This window comes from Homalodisca vitripennis, chromosome 8 (genome assembly GCF_021130785.1).
Source record: "Homalodisca vitripennis isolate AUS2020 chromosome 8, UT_GWSS_2.1, whole genome shotgun sequence".
NCBI classification, from domain to species: Eukaryota; Metazoa; Arthropoda; class Insecta; order Hemiptera; family Cicadellidae; genus Homalodisca; species Homalodisca vitripennis.
In genome coordinates, this window is record NC_060214.1 from 40619048 (window position 1) to 40643338 (window position 24291).

At 31.2% G+C, this 24291-nt stretch overlaps 1 protein-coding gene across 1 annotated transcript; it reads right to left on the reverse strand.

The window, feature by feature from the left end:
- Window positions 1-14009: 14009 nt before the first annotated feature.
- Window positions 14010-19938, reverse strand: LOC124367603 (putative gustatory receptor 28b). Its single transcript, XM_046824562.1, has 3 exons — window positions 19875-19938; window positions 15902-15991; window positions 14010-14103 (listed from the first exon to the last, which is right to left on the reverse strand). Exons 1-3 carry the CDS (start codon window positions 19923-19925, stop codon window positions 14044-14046), a joined length of 201 nt encoding a protein of 66 aa, XP_046680518.1. The 5' UTR covers window positions 19926-19938; the 3' UTR covers window positions 14010-14043.
- Window positions 19939-24291: the final 4353 nt, after the last annotated feature.

Below are 24291 nucleotides of genomic sequence, written 5' to 3' on the forward strand. Positions count from 1 at the left end.
CCGACCATCCTGATCGGCAACTTTAATAAATCAAGGAATGATTAGTTAAAGATTATTGACCCATAATTAATTTCTGTTACCTACCAAAATTAAGTAGGAATATTACATCTAATTTTGTTATAGTTATAAATATAGCTCATATATTTCTATGCTTAATAAGCCATGAATATCTTTTTTTAGTAATGAGAAAATTTTTATCACTGAATGTTGGGCTGGTAAAAACAACCCAACCGAAGCTCACCGACGCAGGAGGGCTCACTTCAGATTGTTTATACCTGACAGTAGGACCAAAATTGTGGACAACAAGGACTGAAGAATTACATAATCTGGCCACTCCTATAGATGTCCAGGAGCGGCACATAATTTACCGCAAATATCGAGCATGGAATTAATTGGTGTATGTCTGGCACGAAGGATGACTTTTAGGTAGATGGAGTTTTCTTAGTATTGAAGACTGGACATGAGAGAGTGCTGTCCCTTATCCGCTTTAAGTAGAGAGGCTGGAATAGAGCTGGTCTTCCTTTCTTCGATGGCGACATGACAGAGATCGAACTCGAGTTTTCATTCGGATCTCAACAAGAAACGGTCCCTACCCATAGCCGTATCAATCCTGAATATCCTGTCACTCCAGAAGCAAGCGCAAAGGTCCTGTTAGGACTAAGTGCAATCTGAGATTACTCAGATTCTCGTAAAGTTAAAGTAAAGCATATCTTATTTTACCACGTGAAACTAGGGCTTAAAGGTGATTTTAGAACCACCGAAAATGATCGGGTGACGAGCTGCTTGCATGAACAGGATCGCTCAGTAATCATCCATCCGAGGGGTTAGATCATCTTAACTCATACTTGTAGAAGATAAGTAATTATAATATACAAAACATATTTTCCGCATGTAAATTGAAACCCCAATATTTTAATTGTTTTTGATAACACATTTTTATAACAAAGCACCATATTATCGTTACAAGCACGTAGTTACTGTCGCTAGTAATTAATATAAACAAGAACCGTTCTCCTTCTTACCCATACCCAGTTTACGTCATCGCAATGGGTCTAGCTCTGTTGACTTGGAATTCTGCCAACAATATTCTAAATTTTAAATTTGTATCTCATAAAGTGCATTTGTATATTATTGTGTTTTTTTGGCAACATGCTGTGGTTGACAATATCAGATTACCATCGCTAAGCGGAATGGCCATATATTATTTCAGTATTATAATTTGCATGAAAAATTTCAAAATTAAAATGAGAACCCAGCATATTTAAGGTAATTTTGTGAATCAGTTTGAGTTCCAAAACATTTTAAAGTAAAAAATAAGATGGATGAAAACCAATAAATTAAAAGCCGTTGGCGGAATTATTAAACTGTTTTTCCATCACGTCAACCCAAGTGCTGGTAAAGTTGGTACGAAGCTAAGATTTCCTATCAGTTTATTTACATCTTTTAACCAAACATTTAAACCTACACTGTTTGGTATAGGAAACTGTCTTGTGTCTAGTTTATTAATTCCTCAATGAATTTAACTTGTTTGAGCATGTATTATGTGCTTTCTTGCTAATGTGTGTTTTTTACTTGATTTTGAATGTGTTAGGGAAACAGTATTCAGAAAGTGAAGAATTATTATTGAGGACTATCCTATTATCGACTTTGATTAAAGATATGTAAAATTGGTATATTTCAAATAATCTCTCTTTAATATTCTTACATTAAGTAAGAAAGGAAAAATATCCTGATTCCAGATCTGATTGTTAAATACATGGAATTACGTGATAAATAAACTTATTAACACGTAATAAATATGCACGTTTTTTCAAAATTTTGGTAATGTAATGGCAGAGGTTAGTGTAAATTAATGGAATGGTAATGCCAGTTATTATTTGTACCTCATATTTGTATATTTGTATCTTTTATGCAACAACAGTTTTACATAACAGTTTTAATAAGTAAAATAAAAAATAAAGTTTAATTAAAATTGTTCCAAATACAATTGTTCCTTTATTTTGCTCTGAAATGCCAATGCGTGTATAAAACATTGTGTAATTGTGTATTCAAAACACAGAGAGGACATAGTTAATTACAAAATTCAAGCCAACTGAAAGACAAACATACATCTGCATAATTAAATTCTTAATTAGGCATCTGAAATAAATGTCATCAGTTAATTAACAATAGAATGAAACATTACTAATGTACTTAGTAGTTCTCCTCTAATCATAGAAAAAAAGTTGTAAGGTACAAAGAAATTTAAATTTATTTGTATACTATTTTTAATTTGGGTAAAAATTGCAAGTGAATATAAATATATTATTTCAATTGTTAAAATTGCAGTATATTAATTATTGTTATAAGTCAAAATAAAACACAATTGGTTTTAGAATTTTATTTGTACATATAAAAACTGGTTCAGTATCTAACCCCAAATATTTGCACTTAATACTTAAAGACAAACTATTGTGAAATGAAATCTTCTTATTAACCTACTTAAAAATGACATGCTTGTAACGTACGTTTTGATCAGTATGAAATAGAATGCAAATCCATGGATACTTGCTAGTATATATATATATATATATATATATATATATATATATATATATATATATATATATATATATATATTGTTTTTCATGAGCATTTATTAAGAAAATGTACAAAGGCATGCTTGTGACGTAACTATTATTCAGAAAGATAACTGCTATTTGCATTCAAATCCGCGGGTAACTGCTACTACATTCCGATTGAATAAAACTTAACGCAGCCAGTTTCGAGTTTTCTATTATAAAATGCAATAAAAAATTTAATTATTATATTGAATCCACTTCAACATTTTTATCATAACATCAAGTTATTTCTTCAAAAACTTAACGATATTTCTAATAATGAAAGAAAAACGAAGGCGAATGACAGACGATAATTTATGAGAAACTTAATACATTAGCGTAATGCATTACTTATTTCACTACGTAAATGAATTATCCAACAACAATCACGTAAATTATATTTAGATGTTGGTCAATAATAGAGGTCAATTTACTAAAACTCTTCAAATAACCTCCGATTTATTCAATTTTAATTATTCAGATTGAACGAAACAAACGTTCTAGTCTGACATTCTTATATGAGCCTTGTTATCTAAAGTACGTCAGTGTCTAAGTTCGCTACACCATGGAATATCTTCCAAAGGACATGCATTGGTTATGCCAAACATTTGGGGGTTTACCATTGAAAAGTACTCCAGAGACTAAAAGTATCAAACAACTAACATTTTCCCTGGCAGGATTCTTATGGTGTTTAACTTTAGTCCTGATACAAGAAGTACTCTCATCCTTTATCCTTTACTTTATCATCGCGGAAGGAAAGTTCGACCTTAACAAAAATAAAACAATTAAGTTCACAGTAACTCTGGACGTGTTGTCTTTGCAAATAGTGGCGGCTGTCACTTTCTTAAGTTGCACCTGTAAGTATCCAATGTTTGTCGGGCGTCTTCAACATCTTGGAAGCGAGTGAACTGTGATCTTCAGTGCAAGAGAGAAGAGGTCCGGGTCCGAGGAAAGTCAAATCTTGCTGTTGACTGTCACAACTTTGTTGTTTCATTATCAGCTTTGCATATATCGCAATGAATGATGTAAAAGTGTTTGTATTAATCAGCTATGTCAGCATGTTATTGTTGGATTGGACCCGAACTTACTGTTATCCTTAATTTCACACATGTGGCTCAAAATATTGCAATGGGTTTTAGAATGGTTAGTGTCAAGATGAAAGAGGAGATTGCCTGCAACATAATTGAAAGAATGGGGATGAACCTTGGTCAGTCTAATGTTGAAATTACTCATGGAACACGTAAGTAAACCAGGTTCTATTTTAAAATTTAAATAATTTAGTTATTACCCATAAAACCGAAAAAAGAGAAAAGGGTCATAAGATAAATATGTTGCAAGAATGTTGGCTAAGTTTAACACACACCAAAAAACAAAGTTACACGAGACATTGTGTCAGAATATACTTGGATTTTATAGGTCTTTATTTTGACATCTTAAGTTCATATTGTTGTTGGAGGTTTTTGTTTCATAGCAAATACAATTCGGCGTAGCTATACTCCGAGCTAAACCTCGTTAATAACGAAAAATATTTCGAACCTTGTCATTTTAAGGTTATCAAGATTAGTAGAGTGAATGATACAATTATGAGTCACACATTAAAAATCAGGCGCTCTGGTGCATGCATATTTGACTCTTTAACGATTATCGCGGCTTACGACGTACTTATTAAATTAAATAAAAGCACCAAAATACTCCCCTACAAAACTTGAATTGAAAAAACTTAAACAGGAACATTTGCCATTCGCATTTAATCTGACACGTTCAATCATTCAATTGATCATTACCTTCCCACTTGTCTTTCAAGATTCAATTAACAAAATTAATTTAAGTGAGTTTAAAGCTTGAAATAAACTGGAAAAAATTAGTAAATAAAATATAAAAGTTTAAATCCTGAAAAAATGTAGAGGCTTGTTAGGGTTTAATGCCGACTCACGGACCATGGTTTTCCTCCTGTGAAACAAGCAGCAGCAGTACGCCTAATACGTCGCTTCCTCCATCGGGGCTTCCTTGCAGTCGACTCAGTATCCTTGGATGGATGAGCAAGAATCAGATCATCTTGTAGTTGTACCGAATGACAATAACACATGGGGGTGGTGACTTCTGAGGTCGTAGTAATAAATACTCGAATTTCAAAGTTTACTTATAAGTTCCAATTTAATTAATGAAACTTACAAGCACCACTGTTTAGTTGGTAAATTAAATCAATGCCTTGCCACGTTGCTGCCAATTAGAGTACAAGAAATAACAATGTATCTCTGATAGGGTGGGGCCTAAAATATCCAATGTTCTATTCAATTTATGCTTACGATATTTTACTTTATAAAAACTTTAAGATTTTACTTCCCTTCGCAATATGTAGACTCACAACCCGGGCGTCGGCCCGTCTTGGCACGAGACATTGAAGCTGTAGTCTAAGAAGGGTTATTTCTAGTCGGTAATTACTAGAAGAGGAATAGAAGTTATGAAAGTGGTAGCCATCTACTAAAATAATACGTGAGCTCACCTAAAACAAATTCCCAACGGTATTAGCCATTGAAATGAGACAAAAAACGTATCACGACAACGTGCTCGTCAGAAGGACGACGCCACAACTTGTATCCATTTCAATCAAGCAAATAAAAGATCTTACTTTACTATTTACAACTTTACTTTACGTTACATTCATTTTTATATGTGGCTAATTTAATTAATACGTAAATATAAACTTTTACTTACGGACATAGGCGCGCGAGGTGAAATCGCGTCACGTAGTTGGGCTGGTACGAAGGGTTACAATAAAATATTCATAAGCGTGCCAAATTAAGTAGTTAGTCCGTCGATAATTTAGTTCCGGAACATTGGAAAAAAATTAATATTAAATTGTACTGGCTAACTAGGTTGTGAAATGTTGCATTATATAAAATGGAACTAACTAACGGTACATAGTCACTTAGAAACTAAGCTCTACGTTAAGCTTCTACAGCAATTATTATTTAAAGATACTGTCATGTGGTAATACTGAGCTAAATAATTGCATGCTACTGGGATGTTAAATATTACAGCCTTGTCTATAATGCCAGAAGCTATTAAAATGTATTATTTTATCTGATAGCAGATATCACTAATTTATTGACATATTCGTTTAATAATTTACGATTAAGCATGTTGATTATACTGAAAGTGCATCGTTACAGTTTTATCGTTTTATGAATTAGGCACAAACACTGTCCAAAATCGAAAAAAAACTGAAGTCTCTGATGAACACCTACTGGATGCTGTGTGACGCCGTACACCAGGCTAATGACTTCTACTGCGATCAGCTGATGGCCGTCATGTTCTCCTTATTGTCCACGTCACTATCAAGGCTTACTTCTTCTTCTTGTTCCTCAGAGCTGGTGAGGTTTTCGCTATGATTTCAGAGGCAGCCTGGGTCTTAGTTTACGTCTGCTATGCGGTTCTACTAGTAAACTCAGGCACAAACGTTACTAACTCGGTAAATACTACCTTTATAAAATAGTAATTCATCAATATATATTACTAAGTATGGTATACGTGAACGTTATTGAGTAACAAACTAATTGTTTGTCCCGTAATAATTTTACTGTGGAAAATAGAGAAAAGCAAATAGCACGTCTAATTGGTCACGTATTTTGTTTTATAATGAGGAAAACTGACCCAAGATTGTGAGTTACAGTTGGGAGATGGAATTTAGGAATCTGGGTTTTCATGATTTTTCTGTTTTCTACCTATCTATTTTCTGTTAGGAAATTCCCAAGAAACAATGAGCTACGGTAAACATTAAAAGAAAGTAAAGTACGATGTGGATTATATACTTTATTAGAATCATCTCGTATTCTTATGTCATGCAATATCACACTCCATGGCGCTTTACCGTCAGTACCAGAACCAAATGGCTTGTCAGAAAGGTTTTACTAAATTTTCAATATTACTTTTACCAGTGTATTAATAAATATCTCGATTTATACTTTGTGTGATTATTAAGTCAATAGGACATAAAAACTAATATTATAGAAACAGCTGAATTGAACCAATTAGGGAGAGAAAGTTAATGGGTTTTCCCTTCATTAGCTACTTATAAAGAAAATCAATTGCACTGGATGAAATAAATATGTGTCTGTTTTAATAATAAAAGTTACATTTTTGTATAGCTAAATGATCTTGCAATTAATACGTAATGTATTATCCTTACAGTATAACATTTCATGAGCATGAAACATTTATTGAATTCCTTACAATTACCAAATCTTTGACTTTGTTTCAGGCTGAAGAAATGAGGCTGGTTATTTGTCAGTCGGTAAACAAAGATCTGAAACCAAGCTTAAGGAAACAGGTGAAAATTGTTCAAATAATTGAGAAAAAAAAAGGAATTTACTAAATAATTATTTATAACAGGAACATAATATGTTACATATAATATTATAATATATTATATTATTAACTATTCTAATCCTAATGATGTGATTTGAATTTCCAGCTGGAAGTGTTTCTGCTGCAGTTAATTCATCACAACACAAAATTGTCCGCTCGCGGGTTTTTCCAGATCCACAACGAGACCCTCACATCGGTAACTTGTTTCTCCTTTTTAAAGATAATAAATCTTTTTTTTATAAAGTTACTTCATATACTTTGAATACACTTTGCTGTATATACAATAAATTAATAATTAATGAAATATTATCATGGAAATTAATATATTTATACTACTAAAACTACTATTCATTTGCAATTAGGTAAGAAGAAATGAGAAATTAACTGGGCAACACCGGACATTAAGAAAGTAATTTTTGTTTTAAGCCAGATATCTGTTCGTTAGGTATTTTATATAGTTCAATAAAATATTGCTACGCTAAATATATGAATATTATGCATGAATGTAAATTTAAAACTTTTTGCGACAAGTTTGTACTAAATTTTTATTGTATAACATAAATCCTTTGTGCAAAACATAATTTAATCATAAGGGTAATCTTATTTACCATTGCATGGCTTATACAAATTAAAGTAATTTTATAAGAGATTTTTCTTAAATGTGAAGAGGTTACTAAGTCAGAGTATGCGCATTGTTAATCTCAATAAAAAGCAACACATCTCATTTAAACTAACCAATCACTATTACTAAATCCAAAACAGTTCTCATTAGTTATTGAAAAGAAACGAAAATTTACAGGAAAACTCTATTTACATCCACAAACTATAACCCCCTACTCTAACTAACAGCAGAAATGGTTATTACTCCGAATCCTTATCTTAACACCAACAGATAGACATCCGACAGATTTGTCATTGGATTCCTTACTCAAGCTCTTACTGAAATCTTAACTGTTTATGGGTTATATAAATATTCCTTGATACACCAAAGGGTAGTAACTCGGAAAGATTCGAGCTTCACTGAGATCGGTTACAGACCATTCTGCCGATGGTTTAAAAAAAGGGGGGGTCATCGTAGATATTTATCTGGTTAGGTAAATGTGCCATGAAAGATTTAATAGTTAATGAGAGAGATCCAAGCGTAACTGATGATTTTGTCCCAAATTACGGTATTTGATCTGTCTGTACAGATGGCTGGAGCGGTGACAACTTACCTGGTGATACTGATCCAGTTTCAGACAGAGCGACAAACTACCTAGACTAGAGAAACGGTTGTCTGGTATTAAGCTTTGTACAAGATGTAACACAGAGTCACTTATATTACATATTCTACTATCAAGAAGTTTAATTTGTTTCTCAAGTGTTTCACTTGTAGAGCCGCACAACATTCAGTATAGCGACTGCATATTACTACTATAACTAGTACACCACAATTATAAAACTGTAATAGTACATATTAGAATTTAACTGTACGTTAGGTATAAAGATATAAAACCAACTGTAAAAATAAAAATAAAATAACTGTACCTCAATATCTATATAAATAAGTGTTTGTATTTATTCGAAAACAGAGTGTGGTGCTTTTTACTACACGTCTTATAATGTTGACACTAACCTTATAGTTTGCTCAGATTTGAGTTGCTGAGTCGTAAAATTTAGATTTTAATGAACGCTTGATTTTAATGTACTTGATCAGCTGTTGCTTTGTACAGCAGCTTCATACAATTTTAATTCGTTGTATTGTTTTGCAGTTGTTGTATTTACTAAACTATATTGTATTTACTACATATGTTGTAAATATTTATTGTTTGTAGTTATGTGTAATAAAGGCCACTCTCATTTTGTAAAAGTAGACCAGAATGTATTAAGCATTTTATAAATAATACATTTGTTTACTTCTGCGCCCAAAAATGTTTTAGCTATCTGTGAACATCATCTATCAATCTCGAGTGACTATTTATCTTGCAAATAATAAAAGTTTGAAATTAAAATGTTATTAAAGCTGACGCAAATAAAACATACTCCATTTGGTATTCTTTCCTTACTACATTTTAATCTCAACAAATACATCAATGGTTGCTTGCAAAATATACAGTGGAATTGGAAGACACAGTGAATCAGACTAGAGCAAAATGTTTAGGCATGTGCCTTAATGCGGGTTAATTTCACTTTGTACAATAGTACAATGTACGAGTACGCAACAAAGTTATTTATACCTTTTTTTTTTTGTTCCTGCTAAGGTTTCCTACAAGGTAATGTAAAATGTGTAGGTAACTAAAACTCAGCCTATTTCATGGAGTGATATGCACCACCACTGAACGATGTGAAAATAATTGAAGGCACTTCATCAATTTGAGAGGGGACTAAACATTCAAAAATATGTCTGGTGATTTGATAAGACACTTAATTAAAACTGTAGTTATTAAAATGTATAGCATTATTGTGCCCTTAATATAGAATTACTAGTCAGTGTTGCTCACAAACATGAGGAACGGTTTAGTTGTGGTATAAAGGGTCACTTTTCTTCTATTTTTGCTGAAAAGAGCAGTTAAATGCACTAATCACACAGGTGTGGAAGAGTCTTCAGGACTGCTGTCAGTTGTTTCACAATATTTGTCTAACTATGAGAATGAGAACAAGTGGTGATCAAGCAATCGAATTTATCCATCAAAACATTTTTCATCTCCCCCTATTTATTCTGTGCACATTATATCTAAATTACTAGAAAATATGTTACAAAAAGACAAATATTATCTATAATATGTTATAAATAGATAACATTAATGTATTGAAAATCAAATTATACTATACCACTAACGTACTACAAGCGGAATGGTGGAAATGCACGTAGAATAACAAATCGAAAGAACTAAATAGATTAAGATTTCTTGTAATCAATATTTGTGTAAACATTTAATCCCGGTGATTACTGATAATTGTATTTAATTAAACTAGTTCAACAATGTCCAGTATTATTTAAGAATTCCAAGTTGTAATTTAGGTCGCAATAAAACTTTGGGGATTTGCAAGTTTAATTAGTAAATAAAGTTCAAGAAAGGAATTGTTTGCTACCCACAACCAATCAGGAGTCTGTGAATTCAGCAAGGAGGAAGTTGTCAAAGTTTCTGAAAGTCAATAAGATTCGTCTGGTCGTTTCTGCTTAGTAATTTTGATTTTAAGAAAAGTCGTTCCAACTTTATAAATTGAACAGTGCATTTTTAAACCTGTCGCTAGGTCTATTTTTACTCACCAGTGAATTAAAACTATTGTTCTAACAGGATAACCTGAATACTGGTGGTTCGTAGAATCAAAATATATGAAATGAATATTAGAATTGCGTTGGACTTTCTGCACAGTCCATTACTAACTTTCATACCTAATTTAAATACCCGTATAAATGTTATAATATTTGATTTCATTTGATCTATTTAGACAAGAAGCTGTGAAATCCTATCATTGCATTAGTCTAAAAAGGATCTTTGCGATTTTGGTTCTGGAGTGACAAGATATTAGTATGGGTAAGGTCAGTAAGAGAGGGCCACATGCTTAAAGAACACATGAGGAGGGATAGCGAACACTGTAACTATCTTGTCAAATTTGATGAAGATCAGCTACCTATGTTCCAGCCTCTTCCAGAAAAAGTGTGTAGGTAGGGGCAATACTTTACTATACACTGGAAACAGCGTTTAACACTGAGAGACCTTCCCCAATCTTACACTCAATACTTCGCAATAAACAACACCAGTGGATCAACACTTTAACCCCAATATCTCGACATTTGTCACAGTGATAAACACACACACAAACATGTCATATCATGTGAGGGTGTGACTCACACATTCATGGGTTTATCTAGATGGAACACCACCTCGGTATATGTATACTCAGTGTACTCGTATGTTTACTGATATACATAAATCAACAAGAAGTTAACCGTCCTGGGGATATTATTAGCTTGTCATATCATGTGAGGGTGTGACTCACACATTCATGGGTTTATCTAGATGGAACACCTCGGTTTATGTATACATAGTGAACTCGTATGTTTACTGATATACATAAATCAACAAGAAGTAAACCGTCCTGGGGATATTATTAGCTTTGTCATATCATGTGAGGGTGTGACTCACACATTTCATGGGTTTATCTAGATGGAACACCTCGGTTTAATGTATACATAGTGAACTCGTATTTTTACTGATATACATAAATCAACAAGAAGTAAACCGTCCTGGGGATATTATTAGCTTGTCATATCATGTGAGGGTGTGACTCACACATTCATGGGTTTATCTAGATGGAACACCTCGGTTTATGTATACATAGTGAACTCGTAAGTTTACTGATATACATAAATCAACAAGAAGTAAACCGTCCTGGGGATATTATTAGCTTGTCATATCATGTGAGGGTTGTGACTCACACATTCATGGGTTTATCTAGAATGGAACACCTCGGTTTATGTATACATAGTGAACTCGTATGTTTACTGATATACATAAAATCAACAAGAAGTAAACCGTCCCTGGGGATATTATTAGCTTGTCATATCATGTGAGGGTGTGACTCACACATTCATGGGTTTATCTAGATGGAACACCTCGGTTTATGTATACATATGAACTCGTAATGTTTACTGATATACATAAATCAACCAGAAGTAAACCGTCCTGGGGATATTATTAGCTTGTCATATCATGTGAGGGTGTGACTCACACATTCATGGGTTTATCTAGATGGAACACCCTCGGTTTATGTATACATAGTGAACTCGTATGTTTACTGATATACATAAAATCAACCAGAAGTAAACCGTCCTGGGGATATTATTAGCTTCATAATTTATATAAAAAAAAATAATTTTCGCTTGTTCCAACGAGGATTTTAAGTTTCTTACAACCCATTAGAAAAGTGTGTGTGATATTTGTTAGCTTAGAATATGAGTGGTTTATGTTACTTACTACGAGTGTAATCAATAACTATTTTCAAAGCACTATCAAGTTGCTAATATCATACATCTCATATTGGCCTTCAGGATTATGGAAATTTACAGATTACTAATACTGGTACTAATAAAATTTCAAAGTTGCATTTTGATTGGAATTATAAAAGTTAGACTAAGAACTGTTTTGCTTGATATAAACTGAGGTTAATATAGATGGAATTAGAAATTAGAAGGCGATCATGGTTATAACTATAGTAGCGAAATCTGCCCCACAGTTATACACTATTACACAGGAGCTCAGTGATATTGGTCTGTAATGTGAATAATGGAGAGGTACGGGAATTGGTGAAACACTCCACTGTGTATTCCATCCCTACTGGCATGTTTAACTGTAAATTCAAACTCATAGATATGAGTTTATGTGTACTAGTTCCACACGTGTTTATCAAGTCGAACTGGTATTACAAAGTGTCGTAAAATTATGCAGATGTAACTGTGTATTTTCATGCGAATTGATCAAAATTAGATTTATGGTATTACACAATTTGTATTTTCTAAACATATGCTTTTGTAGAAAAACATCTATAAAACAAGCAATATGCCCATTAAAACCTATAGTTTATTAATCTACTTTAAGTCCTCTTGATTAAAATGTACTAAAAATGATTATTTAACATTAGTTAGTTAGGGATGATTGGGTTCCCCTAAAGCAAGCGTGAATATAAAGCGTAGTCTTAGAAACGAAGCTCTCTATTCACAATAACAAACTGGTTATGAGGCGTAAATATCTTTTAGTTAGTAACATTTATTTCATAGGGCTTATCCACGCAAAATGTATAGCCTAGGCTCTTAGACGACCTGTTACAAAGGTAGAAAAGGGGTTTTTAAAACTTTTTAACAAAGTATCTTTAAGGAGATATTACAAATATTTCGTAGCTAGAAACAAACAATACCAAACTAATTAGCAATTAGTTTAAACTTGAATTTTTTAAGATCTTGAATTCGAATTGATCGTTTTTTAAACACACAGAATTTGATAAAGTTTTATAAATGTATAGTAGAAATTGTGAATATCAGGTATATACACTTTAAAAGTTAAAGAAAAAGATCTCAGCAATCACAAACGAATATTTTTATTACTATGAAAATAATAATGGTATAAGTGATCGTTTTATGTTACGATAAGCTAAACGAATAACACCTATATGAAATAATTATTGTGAAATAAAATAGGCACGTTGTAGACCTGTACATATTTGAAGGATATAATTTGTTCAATTTAGATGCTATACGTAATAACAACAGTACATTACAGAAATATTAAAAATACAATTTAAAAATAAGAAAGGAAAGAGGCAGTTAATATGTTAAATAAAAATTGGAGCATAGACAAAAATGTAAAACTATATTTTATGGTCAAGTTGTAAGGATCACTTTTGGATTAAAATAAAGATTTTGATTTTGAAAATTATAAAAAGGAAATCTGATTAACTAATGACGGAAGTATAAAAGGGGATGTTTTGGGATATCAACATAAGGGGTTCTCTTCAGAACTTATGTTGACTTGACTGATGTTTCTGAGGATGTGTACCAAGAGAAAATTAATTAAAATTCTCTCCATCCCAAAGATATTTAGAAAAATTCCACTACCAACTCAAAGGCTAATTAATAGAATTGTTTTTTGTTGGGAAGATATTTTGGCGATCGCGTTTAATCAACAAGAAACATCGAATCAATAAGTAAAACAACAGAAAAATGAGAGGTATATATGATTATAAACAATTTGTAGTAGTTTAATGCAAAAAATAACTGAAGGAAACTCAAAATACTGTATTGTTATTTTGATTAGGTTTTGTGATAATAGGCCTCTAATTATATAATACAAATAGTATGTTTCAGATCGAAGATTATGGTTTAAGTTTAATAATTTCAAAAATAATAATAAAACAAGATCTACTGCTTTAAATGTGCTGTAAGATTAGTTTACTTTACAGGTGTACTATATTGGGATAGAATTTGTAGTTTCTGGATTATACTACAAATGTGACTAGTAAGAATCTACATATTAAATATTTCACATTTAGTTTTTTCAAAATGAATGTTTCTCTAGAGTGGACTAGTCTAGGTGGATTACTTCTCAGTCTGGAACTGGATCAGTATCACCAGGTAAGTTGTCACCGCTCCAGCCATCTGTACAGATACAAATCACTGTCAGTCTATAAGTAACAGCAAGTGAAACCAGCTGATTAGAAAATTCATTAAAGAGGACCATACAATCATATATTTCCCACGCATATTTAACTAAACTTAAATTGCAACAGTTTTGCGTAAAAACCTATATTCTCCCATAAGATTTCACCTCTGGCTTGGATATGACTGCTAGTATAAAATACACTGGTTACAGCCAAAACAGATTTGGTCACTTACACCTGAGCAAGTGTAGAATGTAATATATCGACAATATTATCCATACAGTTTGAGATATTAGAGTAAAGAGATTGATCAGTAGATCTAGTTTACTGCGGATGATGATGAAGTGGGTGAATATTATAGTGCTATAGGCTACTGCTAGCCTGTACTGTTGGGACTGCTGCTATCCCCTTCCTACTTTTCTTGCAGACACTGAAACAGAGCTAGCCTTCCCTACTTCCAAGACGACATGGCAGAGATATAACCCTTAATATCTTCTGTGGGATTTTAAAAAAGCGGCCCCTACCTACAAAATTCTTAGTTTAATGTTACACAGAATGGAGGCACAAAGATCCTCTTAATTGAATCGTAAGTCATTTTGTTTTATGTAAACAAATACTAATTCATATCACTCATATTGATACATATATACTTGAGCACAGACTTTATTATTAACCAAGCGTTCCATAAATAACCTCAGTAATTCATAAGTGTAAATTCTCGTTATCCAATATTGCTTTTATTGGGAATCGGGAGTTTCTGGACCTGGTTGAATGGGTTGAAGGTTAGAATAATGACTTTGAATTGTGATTCTTTAAATAATCCTTCCTATCCTCTGGTATAATCAAAGGAATTTCGATAAAGATATACGATAACTTTTATTCAACTCAATGAAGCTTGGATATAACTTTGAATTCGGGCGAGAACATGCGATGACGTTCATGTTATAGTTTCAGTAGTGCTAATATTTTCAGTGTAAAGAGGTCTTATATGGAAAAAGAATTATTCCTTCTAACCAATACTGCGGCTCTGCATTCGTTCCTGTGGATACCAAGTTATCCAGGCGAAGTTTCACGATGATTCCCTTGATTAAGCTTTGGAATGCCTTTAAATTAGGGAAAGGTGACTTTCTTTTTCACGGCCAATAAACCTTGGAGGTGGGGCTTTGGTTATAACCACAGATGAGTACGTTTTGTACTGTATTATTAATACTATTAAAAAATAAAAGCAACATTTGAAAGATCGATACAACTTTTATAAATTATTCTGAGCGAAATTTTCAAATAATTTTAACCCTCAAATTATTACCATGAACGGCCTTTTTAATTTATATCATCCAGTACATAAAAATTTTATTTTTGTATCAAAGCGAATTGTTTTTTAATATTATAAAACAAAAAATCATTAGTACTAGATGTTTTATCGGCAAAATAATTAAATGAATAACCATATTAAATAATACAGTTACCCTATGATAACCTATGTTTGTTTAGTTAAACTATGGAACACATTTTTATGTCAGGATTATATTTAAGATTGTAATTATACTATTAAAATTTAAACCCTTACCTTGCTTATAAAAAAATTGTTATTTACAATCTCTGAACAACTGTAAACTATAGTAAAACTCTGTGGATAAACAAGTTTTGTTCACAACAATTTTACTGAAGTTAAAGGCGTAACCAATATGAGTGCTGAAAAAATGTTTCATGTTCAATTAAATGATGTAGATGCAGATAGTTCACATGAGCAAAGATTATTACAGTAAGAAATAGATGTGAGGATAATAAAGTCTTACTGATGTGAGGGTCTCATTATGGATCTGGAAAAATCCACGAGCAGAGAATCTTGCGTTGTGGTGAGGCAACTGCAGTAGGAACCCTTCAAGCTGGAAACACATCACAAGACATTCCTAAGAAATAACTGATAGGTTAAGTTTATATTAATAACTCAATTGTGTGATTACGTTCATTCTCGATACTCAAAACGTAATGCCTTATATTCAGGTGTGTTAGTTACACCGGTTATATCCACCCACTTGTGTGTCAAACAATGTCAGATAGTGTGGGTAAAAATACCTATTATATTAAAGTATAAAACTTTTATTTGAAAAATCATAAAAATCAATAAAACATTGTACAATATGTCCTAACAAATTTAAGATATGTCGGAACAAACTTAATAATGAAGATCCATACTTCCTCCTACAAAGTCAGAGTTAAGTACTGGTAAATACTTTTTTCTTGTCGTATTAGAATAAATAAATTTTAAATACAAAAGCACTACTTCGATTTTAAATGTTGCTCTGCTTTTAAATCGTCTGTAATATATTTTATATTATATAAATGATTTGTCTTAAAAAAGCTAAAAATCTTTATCCGAGAAATAAAGACATCGTAACCTTTAATAAACCAATTAGACACATCCCACAATTAAATATGCAATTTAAATCAAAGTTCCTGTGTAAATATCAACGTCCTTTTAGACACAAAGGGAATTTTAATATTTATTTGTCTTGTTATATGATATAATTTTAGTTAGTATTTAAATTACATACCAAACACTCTGAACAGAAGAAAGTTATAAATATTTAAGCACTTTATTGTTGAAAGTTTAATTTTTACTGCACTTGGGTGTTCTTTTTGTAACATTTGCTATATAAGCTATTTAAAATTTTAAATACTTAATATTGATAGCAAAACTTACATGCAAAATATTTTCAAATTGAATTAGTAATGTCAAAATAAGGTAAGTAAATTAGGTGAAATACATAATTTAATTTCACAAGAAAGGGTTCGGGATTCTATGAATGTTACAGTAAGACAGAAAATTTTTCTGGTAGTCAACTTTGAGAAAGGGATTACAATAAGGGTTGACAATGAGTCTTCGGCCTTGAGATTGGATACTTCGAAGCCAATCAAAGGCGTCGGTTTTAGATCGCTGTATGAGGGGAAGGGGTCGGTATAAAAACGACACGCGTTTCTTGGGGGTTTTTTTAATATATTTTTGCAGTTTAACTGTTGGTGCTTTTCGATTAACTTATTACTCTGTGCGGGATTTTACGTAAGTAGCTCTTTTATAGTCGAATTACGATTTTCATAGGGGAAATTTGTTGTCAACTAATGTAAAATCTCTCTTACAGGGATTATTGTATTAATTTGATTCAAAGTGAAATGAGATTTTTTTTAATTCACTTAATAAGTACCGCACGTTTCAAAGTGAGTAAATGTCGTTGCTGTTGTTCAAAATAAGGTCTTCATTATTCTTTTTAATGTAATATTTTAAAAAACTACTTCTAATAACAATTTAATATATACTTAAGTCAGAATCATTTCTATACATCTAGATATAAAGTTTTAGTAGAATTTTTGCGTGAAACATTATCAAATTACAGTTTTTACTTTGAGTATGCACCAACAGTAACAGATCATCACTCAAATAGTGTGGAGGATGTTTTAGGAAGTTCTTACCCCAGTTTTATTTAGCCCCATTTATACTAGAGAAAAGTACATTTTATTTAGAGTTAATTCATAAACTGTATACTATTTGAGTAATATCTTTATTTCTATATTATTTTTGAAAAATAAATTATTTTTTTTTTATTTGAAAGAAGAACACCTTTACTTAAGGAAACTTTTACATAAAAAGTGGTTGTGTAAGCTTATAGGAATTAAATATAAATATCTAATAAGTACAAGTATTGTTTGTTGAGCAACTTTTATTTTTAAATTACTAAACAGCTAAGAGACAATTTTTAAAGTTATTTGAGATAGTATTCCCCTGTCCATATGTCCTATAAAATATAAATAATTAGTGTTTAAACTATATAAATAAGTCATTTAAATTAATAAACAAGTTATTTAAATGGATATTGTGAAACTTAATGATTTCTCTACACCGCTCATGGTATTCTTATGAACTCAGAATAAACTAAGATTTTACGTATTAATTTCCCTCCCCCAAGTGTTTCAAAATGTTTCAAATTTCTATTAAGCCACTCAGTTTCTTAAATTTAAATTCATTTTAATCAAGTAAATAACATATTGTAAAGCAGCAGCGTGGTAAGAATTAAAATTTTCCCATTAATTCACGGTTGCAAGAAGGTGGAAAATGGCTACAGAATAGATTAAGCACTAATGGTAAAACCTTTGATAAAAGTTTATGAAATTTTGTGCTAAATTTTATATATATATATATATATAAACTAATAATAATATAGTACAAAAAATATAATTTAAAGAAGTAACGTGGTCGAATAAAACAAGTTTATTTACATGTAGTGTATGTTGAACTTCCAATCCAGTATATCTAATAATATTTAACTAAAGAATGTATCAACTATTATAAAGTGAAATTTCAAAGTCTGAGCGTTTCCCTTTGTATTTTATTACACATTATATTTAGAGGACTGCAACAAGAGGGAAATGTTTATAATGTACAATAGAATGAATTGGTTAATACATATGCTCCTTAAAATTTCATGATTTGTGTGGTATTGGCGTTGAGTAACTTTAATTTTGTCAAAATAAAACTGGCGTGTGGGTTTAGTTCCTTAATTGTAGTAGAGATATTTAAGTAATTTTATTTTTACATTAAAAATGTTATAATTGTGATATAATTATGCATTTTTTAATTGGACTTACGCTATTAGGTTTAAAGTTTATAACATGTTTGAGCTTCCCTTCTCATCCAAAACCCCTTAGCACAACTTTTATACAATGCTTAAACATCTAATAAAATGGACTGTTTATGTAATAAGTAAACTTCTACTAGTTTATAACATGTTTGAGCTTCCCTTCTCATCCAAAACCCCTTAGCACAACTTTTATACAATGCTTAAACATCTAATAAAATGGACTGTTTATGTCAGAAGTAAACTTCTACTAGTTTATAACATGTTTGAGCTTCCCTTCTCATCCAAAACCCCTTAGCACAACTTTTATACAATGCTTAAACATCTAATAAAATGGACTGTTTATGTAATAAGTAAACTTCTACTAGTTTATAACATGTTTGAGCTTCCCTTCTCATCCAAAACCCCTTAGCACAACTTTTATACAATGCTTAAACATCTAATAAAATGGACTGTTTATGTAATAAGTAAACTTCTACTAGTTTATAACATGTTTGAGCTTCCCTTCTCATCCAAAACCCCTTAGCACAACTTTTATACAATGCTTAAACATCTAATAAAATGGACTGTTTATGTAATAAGTAAACTTCTACTAGTTTATAACATGTTTGAGCTTCCCTTCTCATCCAAAACCCCTTAGCACAACTTTTATACAATGCTTAAACATCTAATAAAATGGACTGTTTATGTAATAAGTAAACTTCTACTAGTTTATAACATGTTTGAGCTTCCCTTCTCATCCAAAACCCCTTAGCACAACTTTTATACAATGCTTAAACATCTAATAAAATGGACTGTTTATGTAATAAGTAAACTTCTACTAGTTTATAACATGTTTGAGCTTCCCTTCTCATCCAAAACCCCTTAGCACAACTTTTATACAATGCTTAAACATCTAATAAAATGGACTGTTTATGTAATAAGTAAACTTCTACTAGTTTATAACATGTTTGAGCTTCCCTTCTCATCCAAAACCCCTTAGCACAACTTTTATACAATGCTTAAACATCTAATAAAATGGACTGTTTATGTCAGAAGTAAACTTCTACTAGTTTATAAACTGTTTAGTTACTAGTAGCTATCAGTTCCCCAAACTGAATCTATCATAAGGAGATAATACAAGGTCATGTTGTTATACCTGTTTCCTAAAACTCGGATCCAGATCTTTGTTTATCAACTTGCAAATCATCACCGCAGTATTGTCAGCCTGAAAAATATCAATAATAATAAAAAATCATTATATGTATGACTAAATATTTATTGTTAATAACCCATTTACATTGATAGATGGTACATTAGGCAGTCTAAAAGCTTTATTAATCTAAACAATTAGTACTTATTTTTGTAAACATAATTATTTAAATAGTAAATTCTAGTTTCGATAATTAGTAGGAAACGCAAAATAGTTTAGTTCTTTTATTCGAAACTTTTTCCTTAGTGAGACATATTAACTTTCATAGAAGACAAAAACTAATGAGGGTTATGTAGATTAGTGCTGACTTTAATTCATTAAGCCTACAAATGAAGTAAGATATTATTGATAACTACAATATTGAATTCTAAACAGGAAATTGGTTAATAAATATTTTATTACATAAGATATTTTTAAGATAAACCACTATAGAGTATTATTTATGTCCTGGATGGACAAAACGATGTGTTCTAAAAGACATATTCTTAATTAGTTTTACTCTTATTGAAAAAACCTCTCTTATAATAGTTTTTTTGTATAGAACATTAGTTTATTATATTTAAATATTGTATTTCAACAAGAGGAATTACCGAGTTAGTGATATCCGTGCTTGAGTTCGCAACCAAAATCGCATAGCAGATGAGAATCAGGACCCAGACTGCATCCATAGTCATGCCGAACATGTAACCAGCTCTGACGTGCAAGAAGAAGAAGTAGGACTTGATAGTGACGTGAACAAATAAGGAGAACATAACGGCCATCAGCTGATCGCAGTAGAAATCATTAGCGTGGTGTACGACGCCACACAGCATCCAGTAGGTGTTCATCAGAGATTTCATTTTCTCCATCTTAAATACCGTATTGCCTAATATCATATAAAAAATATAAGAAATGTTTAGTTTTAGGTAGTAACCATATTATAGTACTTTTTACTGTAAATACACGAATGGTAATCTGCTTAAAAAGTGCAAATTTTTTGGGTGGGATTTTGTTATTTGCAATCTCAAATGTAAAAATTTGTCGTCATTAATTGTCGATGTTATGCAACTATCTATTACTCTGGCCTCTAAAAAATAATAATAATAACTATCCTTATCTGTTTTTCTCCATATTCTTTTCTTTATATTTGTGAACAATTATATTATTGCGGAAGAGAGGAGTTTTAAGTACTAACTTTGCCTTTATAGTTATGAAACTCTTCATGCATTACAAAAAAATTAACGAGTACTTTACTAACGTGTTGTATGAAAGATGTCACCATTAGCCAGGCTGCGCTGCATCACCTTTCGTTCAATTAAGTTGCAGATAATCTCCTTTCTCATCTTGTTACTAACAGTCTTGAAACCCATAATGATACTTTCAGTTACATGAGTGAAGTGGAAGAGAAAGGCAAGTTGTGTGCAGTACAGCAATAGAAGGGTGACAGAATTCAACACCGAGAAGTCTAGCCCATTGTTCATTACGATGTTTGCGAAGTTCACCATAAACAGCAAAGCTGTCACGATCGTTACTACGATGACCTTTACTTGGACCTTGACCTCTCTGTTCTTGAACTGAAGGTCTCGATAGACTCGATTTAGTGTGCCAAAGACGTCAAATATCCTTGGGTACTTGGATGTGCCGCTGAAGAATGTAGAAGCTGCCAGAATTTGCAGAGCCATCAAGTCTAGAATCATTGCGAACTTTTGGGTTCTACTTCTTTCATAACCGAATCTTTCCTCTGTGATGGTTGTGTAGAGAACGATGCAAGAGAGAAATTCTTGCAGTATGAATAGTATTAAACACCAAATGAAACCAGATATGGAAAACGTCAGTTCTTTGAGAGTTTTAGGCCCCGAAGTAATTTTCAGTGGCAGACCTCCAAATGCCTGCCAAACCCAAACGATGTAGTTTGAAAAATATTTCATGGTGTATGATGGTGTATGATTTCCGTCGGAAAACTGTTAAACTTGACAAACTGGGATTGCCAAACTACTTAGTATGATTTATTCGATTGATTTATTACAATAACATGTATTAAAGATTTATAAAAGAGATTTGTGTGTTTGACCTTTTTTGTAGAGCACCACTTACATTAAATTTATGTGATTGTTGTCGATCGAATACAATTATTTTCTCAATACAGTAATGTGCAATGAAAAGTTTACAAAAGAAACTTGCTTTATTGAAACTTTATTTTTTGAAGATGGAGGAAAATATGTTTCTTTGTAAAACATTACAACCCGTTTATCTCATTTGATTGGACCTTAAACAATAAAGATCTGAAATAAATGTAAAGAAACTAGTTCTATATTTGGGAGTAAACTATAAAATAGCATTTAATAATATTTATAATAAAACAAAACAATCTCTTAAATTTTATTTTTCCAATGCACACCTCATTTATAAAAATTGCTTTGTGAAACTGTATTTTTAGAGCATGGATTAAAACAGTTGTCTTCTTTATGACATTACATACATACATTTGTACCCATAGCAAACTGATTGAAAAACCTTCTAATACTTTACTTTTTAAAAGATCATGTAAGAAAATCCTTAAATGCGTTTACCAAAGAATAACTAAAATCAAACTAGGGTACTTTTGCTATAAATAATATTTTCCATACTATTTTTTAAGATATTCTCTAAGATTCATAATAAAATACGGTATTTTCATTTACATTTTATTATATTTGTAATAGATTACCATAAACGTTGCATTGCGATTGCCAATGTACATAAAGTACTCTATAACTAATTACAAATATAAAATTTCTTGAAAATATTAACAGAGTGAAATAAAAATATTAAATAAAAATATCAAATAATTGTAACATAAAAAACAAATAAATATCTAATTAAATACAACAAAAATGTATTAAACACAATTAAAAAAAATTAAAAAACGTAACCACCAAACTAAAGCCAGTATATTCAGTTGATCTTTCAAAGAAACTGCAAAAAATCCGGTGCTATTTCAGATTTCGTTTGAACCATTTTAAGGTCACGTGGCAACTCTCAGAAGCGTGTAGCGCCTATATTGTGTGAAGACTGGCAGAGTCACTTACTCACTTTGAAACGTGCGATACTTATTAAGTGAATTAAAAAAATCTCATTTAACTTTGAATCAAATTAATACAATAATCCCTGTAAGAGAGATTTTACATTAGTTGACAACAAATGTCCCCTATGAAAATCGTAATTCGACTATAAAAGAGCTACTTACGTAAAATCCCGCACAGAGTAATAAGTTAATCGAAAAGCACCAACAGTTAAACTGCAAAAATATATTAAAAAACCCCCAAGAAACGCGTGTCGTTTTTATACCGACCCCTTCCCCTTATACAGCGATCTAAAACCGACGCCTTTGATTGGCTTCCAAGTATCCAATCTCAAGGCAGAAGAGACTCATTGTCAACCCCTATTGTAATCCCTTTCTCAAAGTTCTCTACCAGAAAAATGTTCTGTCTTACTGTAACATTCATAGAATCCCGAACCCTTTCTTGTGAAATTAAATTATGTATTTCACGTAATTTACTTACCTTATTTCGACATCACTAATTAAATTTCAAAATATTTTGCATATAAGTTTTGCTATCAATATTAAGTAAATAAACTTTTAAATAGCTTATGTAGCAAATGTTACAAAAAGTACACCAAAGTGTAGTAAAAATTTAACTTTCAACAATAAAGTGCTTAACTATGTATACCTTCTCCTGTTCAGAGTGTTTGGTATGTAATTTAAATACTAACTAAAATTATATCACATAACAAGACAAATAAATATTAAAATTCCCTTTGTGTCTACAAGGACATTTATATTTTACAGAAACTTTGATTTAAGTTCCATATTTAATAGTGGGATGTGTATAATTGGTTTATTAAAGGCTATGGTGTCTTTATTTCTTGGATAAAGATTTTTAGCTTTTTTTAAAATAAATCATTTTTATAACATAAAATATATTATATACGATTAAAAAGCAGAGAAAAATTTGAAATCGAAGTAGTGTTTTGTATTTAAAATATATTTATTCTAATGCGACAACAAAAAAAGTATTTACCAGTACTTAACTCTGACTTTGGATCAGAGGAGGACTTTAACTCTGATGAGGTAGTATGGATCTTCATTATTAAGTTAGTTCCGACATATATTAAATTTTTTAGGACATATTGTAAAATGTTTTATTGATTTTTATGATTTTTCAAATAAAAGTTTTATACTTTAATATAATAGGTATTTTTACCCACACTATCTGACATTTGTTTGACACTATAATAGGTTTTATTTGACTTAATGTATGATTGCTTCATTTGATTGTTAAACAAATCTCATTACATGAGCAGCTATTACCCACTACAAAATAAAGGAATTAAAATTTTAACA

Excerpts from the sequence above, each read along its gene's own strand:
- LOC124367603 (XM_046824562.1), bottom strand. The coding sequence starts at position 19,925 with ATGATTTGCAAGTTGATAAACAAAGATCTGGATCCGAGTTTTAGGAAA. Across the intron at positions 15,992-19,874 it reads ATCCGAGTTTTAGGAAACAG|CTTGAAGGGTTCCTACTGCA; the intron begins GTATAACAACAT and ends ATGTGTTTCCAG. Across the intron at positions 14,104-15,901 it reads ATAATGAGACCCTCACATCA|ATGGCTGGAGCGGTGACAAC; the intron begins GTAAGACTTTAT and ends GTATCTGTACAG.